Source organism: Chaetura pelagica, unplaced genomic scaffold (genome assembly GCF_000747805.2).
Source record: "Chaetura pelagica isolate M959 unplaced genomic scaffold, ChaPel_1.0 scaffold278, whole genome shotgun sequence".
Classification (NCBI taxonomy): Eukaryota; Metazoa; Chordata; class Aves; order Apodiformes; family Apodidae; genus Chaetura; species Chaetura pelagica.
Window position 1 is genome coordinate 564,352 of NW_009954497.1, and position 5,315 is coordinate 569,666.

The 5,315-nt window shown below is 38.7% G+C and overlaps 1 protein-coding gene across 1 annotated transcript; it reads right to left on the bottom strand.

The window, feature by feature from the left end:
- Positions 1–414: 414 nt before the first annotated feature.
- Positions 415–5,090, bottom strand: GPATCH11 (G patch domain containing 11). Its single transcript, XM_010004567.1, has 8 exons — positions 5,044–5,090; positions 4,729–4,955; positions 3,819–3,860; positions 3,619–3,739; positions 3,067–3,157; positions 1,807–1,911; positions 969–1,050; positions 415–470 (listed from the first exon to the last, which is right to left on the bottom strand). The coding sequence occupies exons 1-8, from the start codon at positions 5,088–5,090 to the stop codon at positions 415–417; spliced, it is 771 nt and encodes a 256-aa protein (XP_010002869.1).
- Positions 5,091–5,315: the final 225 nt, after the last annotated feature.

Below are 5,315 nucleotides of genomic sequence, written 5' to 3' on the forward strand. Positions count from 1 at the left end.
GGTTTAAGATAGTAAGGAAAAAAAAAAAAAGTCTCATATTTATTCATTTCTGTAAAGGTGAAAAAAACCCGTATATAACACATCATACAACAGAGTAACTAGCCAGTACTCCCTTACTCAAACTTGAATTTTATTATTAGCTGATCTTGTTCCACTGGGCATAACCAAAGACTGTGGAATACTTAACCTGCCTCTCAATTATGGTAGTTCAATTATGAATGCAAAGTTTTAATTCCTAATAAATTGTGCATCAAGCAGGAAATGTGTAAGATGCTTCAGAAAGGTGAGTTTAATCTCAATGTAACTATTCTGCACACTTTGGTATGAATTCTTTAATACAGCACAGCTTCAAACCTTCTAAAATATATTATGAACTACACATACTTATCTAGGATTCCTTCCTTCAGAAAGGCTTTAGTCGTGATCAGCAGCACTGTCTCCAGGGCAGTTTGAAGATAAATCTTCAGAGTCTACAGGATAAGCAGAGAAAGTAATTCCAGCTCAAAGGATGGGAAAAATAAAGGTGCTAAAATAATTGAAGAATCCATGTAAAGCAGATAAAATAGAATTCAAGTTTGCAATGCATTAATTCCAAGCTTTATTTTAAAACTGAACACAAATTCTGTTATTTTTGGTGCACTGGAACTGGATAGTGTTCTGGTTCAGAAACATCTGCAAGCATTTGCAGTTTTTTGTGGTACTAATTTTAATATCTGAATTTTTTTAAACAAAATTAGTATGAATACCAATTCAAATAAACGCCAGTATGCTTGGTTGGCTCTTTTTTGGGTGAATGTATCACCTAAAAATTGGCTTATAATCAAAACCTGCAAAGCTTTGTACAAAAACCAGCAGCCTGGAAGGAAAATTTGCTATGGAGATGTGAAAGACTGCAGTAAGAGAAACATAAAGGACCTACTTGAGTTTATCTGCATAAGCAAAGGAAAACACATGACAGGTACCCTCACCTTCATAGGTTGTTCCACACCAAATGCAGTAGAAGTGTTGTTCTCTCAAATAGGCAGTCAGGATCTGTAGCTTTTCTGACACCTAGAGATATGTACAGGTGTGCAATAAGCTGAGGTGCGCATGGCATGGAACAGTTGGAGCTACTAGCTTTGCTAAAACAGATTGTTTAAACTTTTGCTATAGAAAAGCCACACGAAACTGTAGCTCAGTAAGGCATGTAGTTTTCCAAATCTTTATAGCATATGGCACAGGAATTAATGATCTCTGGAAAGTTGTTTGCTCATCCTTCTTTCCAGCTAAGAAACCTGCACAGAAGAGAGAGCTAAAAACATTATCGAGCTACCTTATTTAAATAATGTATTTTGGTGGAATTTTTCACACCTCATCTCTGCAAATCAGACATAAAAGGCTAAACAAACAGATGTGTAATCTAGTCTTCAAAAATGTGAATTTCCAGTGTCCATCTTGTGCTAATCTGAAAGCATTTTCATATATTTCTTAGTGATTCTAAAATTCAGTGTAAGACATGAAATGAGGCATCCAAAATTAAAACTCAAAAGCAAATCACTGATGAAATATGTAACCTTGCATATCATGGCTAAGACACAAAAACATTTAATTTCTAAGCTACTTTTTTCAAAGATCAGCTTCAAAACAGATGAGCAATTAATCAGTGGTTTTGCATTTTATCATGTAACTGCTATAAAAACTGCTGCTCTAAGATTGCCAAGAGGTCATTCACTACACCTTGGAAAGTTATATGTATACATTTATTCTTTATACATCCATACTATTTTAAGAAAGATTACATTTAATTATTTTAGTTATGGGACTTACACTTAAGTCTGAGCTTGTGCATGCATCTTCCTTGTCTTCCTCATCCTTTCTTTCTTCCTCTTCAGGTTCTATCCAATACCAAGTCTCCTTGGGAACATCAATACCCTTAAATAATGAAGAATTTAAATGAAAATTATCTGTCTCTGTAGGTTTTCTTGTAAGATGCTAGATAAAAATAATTTCTAATAGATGAAATGTTAGGTTTTAAAATGTTACTATACTGTATAATCAAGAATTGCTAGAGCTGTAGTGGAAAACTAACTACAGTGGTCAACAAGAAGGGTTACTCACTTTTTAGAAACAAGTAAATGCATGCTAGGATGAGTTCTACTCCATCTGTGTTCTGTATGTGAAAGGCAACATAATCCCACACCAAGGCTGTGAACAGATAACCCTTTTTTATCAGTTGAAGACATGCTGCCCCAAGTTATTTTATGAAAAGATCACACAGTGCTTCCTAATACACTTCAGGTATAGCTAAAGGAAGAAGAATCAACAAAGACAATGATCTAAGCTAATTCAGCCAGCTTAGTGTGAAGCAGACTTAGGAGCATCAAACAATGTCAGCAGAACTTGTGGGGGAGTATAAACCTCCCACTGGTTAACTGGAGAAAAATAAGTACATGAAGTTTTCAAGTGGCATAAATTTGCAGTAGTTCACTGCTATTACCCATGTTATTTCTTTGGAAATATTTTAGTTTGGGCTTGGCTTTTGTTTAAATGGTTCTTTGGCCAATCTGCTGATTCTCTCAGTGACCATCTCCATCCTTGGTGACACTGAAAAGCTGTCTGGACATGGTCCTGGACAACCTGCTTTAGGTGACCCTGCTCGAGCAGGAGTATGGAGAAAATGACCTCCAAAGCCCTGTCCAATGTCAACCACCCTGTGATGATGTTTCTCCCTCACTTGAGGCAAACTGTATGCTCATTTAGGACAGCCTGACACTGGCTACTGAAAGATAGGTGAACAGCTCAAAAGTGATCACTAGAATAAAGGAGGAAAACCAGGTGAGCTATGATGATGCAAATTAACATGGGTCCTTGTGTAAGTTACGATGAGGCTGGTGTACCCTTTCAAATATCTTAATGGAGCGAACATATGCTTTGAAATATTTGAAGAAGATTGAAGTGACATCAAGACTTCAGGCTAGTTATCTAACAATTTTAGAGAACTTTGAAGAAATGAATCACTACTTTGTTTGTAGCCTCTATCTCTGACCTATACACTTTCCTTCCAAGCCCAAAACCCGTAAGTCTCACATTCTGCGTATCCAATTGCTGGCAGGCCCTCTGGCTTTTTCGGAGGTCCCCTTCCATCTTACGTTCTTCTTGTTTGTTTTTGAATCTTACTCTGTTAAGAAAAAGCAGACAGCTAAAATGAGCAGGCAGACAAACAGTGAGACAGCTTTTCTAAAATACAAAATTTAAGATTCTAGCCCTACTAATTCTCTCACACCAGGACAACATTGAAAGTTAAGTCCTTCTGATATTGTTTCCGTGGAAGTGCACATGTATTTAATTGGATTTATACCTTCAAGACAGTGCTTTTTTGATCACACTGCACTGCACATTCTTTCTTTACCAGGTTTTCGTAATATATGAAAAAGTGGTTCACTAAACATCTGTAAAGGATACAACCTACCCTAGGCTCCACATCTAACAAGGCAATCAGGAGAAAATAAAAATAGTTAAGACCTAAACAAACTTATCCTGATTTTTAAAACCATTGTAGCAACATTGCTCAGGATTATCTGTGTATTTTATGCTAAAAAAGATTACACAGATCTATTTCATTAAAAAGTTGAAAATTACCTGAAGTCATCTGCAGCTTGTTCATTTGCTTGTTTTTTCATGTGGAGTTTTTGTCTATAGTTTTCCAGTTTTTCTTCAGCTTTTCGCTTCTTTAATTCATCATGACCAAGCCCACTTCTGCCTAGATAAGATTAAAAGATGAATGTAAGCAACTGAGAAGCTCTGATATCCAACTAAGTTAATTAGGAAGTTTCACAAACCTGTTTTTATGTTCAGAGGAATAGGTTCAACAATGCCTTCTCCTGTAAGGAAAAAAATAGGTCAATTTAAGAAATACAATCTTTCTCAAACTTAGATTTGTGTGGTAAATTCAAGCAGGCAAGCTGATTGGCCATTAAATATGTACATTTTTTTGTGATTTCATTGCTTGGAAGTTTAAAAATCCCAACTCAGTGCACACTTAGTGCACTGCAAATGACCCAGCTGAACTGGAACTCCTTCTCTTTTTCGGCTTGTCTGCTGATAGATTTTTCAGGATGCTACCCAACTGAATCAAAATGGTGTTGACTTGACAGGTATAAAATACCTGTGATGAAGACTGCTTTCTTACAGCCTTCTGTAGCATTTTTAATTCTAGAATCTCACAACCTGACAACAATGTTAAGATTAACAAGAATCTTTTTGGGCCAGTTCATTTGCTGATTGTCTGTCTGCTAGAGACACGCTGAACGAGCACAGCAGTTACTGATGCTTTGTTTTGCCTCATGTATTAAGGCTTCTCCTATAAGGGTAAACCAGTGTGCACTACTTTGTCTTCACAATCCAACCATAAATTCAAAGAGTGGGCTTGACTTTTTTTGGAACACTATTAGCTCTGCAAGACCATCAGACAATGACGAATGCAATTCCCGCAGATATGGATGCGCATTTACCGAGCGGCAAGTACTGCTGCTTCCCTCACATCTCTTAACAGCCCACACCATTTTTATTTCGGGTTTTAGAGATGTGCTCTCATCTTTTGTTCTGCCACAACACGTTCACAGCTCAGTAATGCTGGGTTTTGTCAGAAAAACATGTATTGACCTTGTCTACAAACGAAGCGGCAGCTACAGCCTGTACAATACGAAAGCACGCCCGAATGCAGGCACACACTTCCAGTGACAAGCTTACCACTTCTGCCAAGGGCCTGGCCACTCTTGTAGCCCATCTTCTGGAGCAAGGCAAAGCCTTTGTTCTCATTGCCTAACGCGCTTTTCAGCACTAAGTCACGTCTCTCTTTTTCTTCTTCTTTTATACTCTTTTGTCTGTTCTTCTCATTGGCTTCTTTTTGCTTCTCTTCCTTCTGAATAGCTTCTTTCACCCGCCTCACCATGGGCAAGCCTGGCCTTACGTCCTGCCTACGAGGTAATAATTCCAGCCACTATTAGCACTTTCGGTTACACGTTTACAATCTCGTAACAGGGGAAAAGACAGCTACCTACTTACTTAATAAACAAATCGGACATGTAGTCCTCCTCTTCATCTTCCTCCATCTCCAGCACGCATGTCCTGCTCCGACCCCTCCCCGATAACCACCGTCAATGCCCTTTACCGCGCATATTCCTCTGCAGATGACCTGAAATGCAGAATCCGCAAGAAAAAACTTGCCGCCAAGGGCTGTCGGGACGCGGCGGGAGGCTGAAGGAGCACGGTGACGATGGCCCAAAACAAGGGAGCCCGGTGGGCGCCGGGCCGGGCCGGGCCGCCCCCTCCCTCGG

Bases quoted from the DNA above. Each gene is read 5' to 3' on its own strand.
- GPATCH11 (XM_010004567.1), bottom strand. From the start codon at position 5,090: ATGGAGGAAGATGAAGAGGAGGACTACATGTCCGATTTGTTTATTAA. The intron at 3,740-3,818 runs GTTTGTGAAACT...AATCTTATCTAG, and splicing joins TCCTCTGAACATAAAAACAG to GCAGAAGTGGGCTTGGTCAT. The intron at 3,158-3,618 runs GTAATTTTCAAC...TTTTCTTAACAG, and splicing joins CAAGCTGCAGATGACTTCAG to AGTAAGATTCAAAAACAAAC.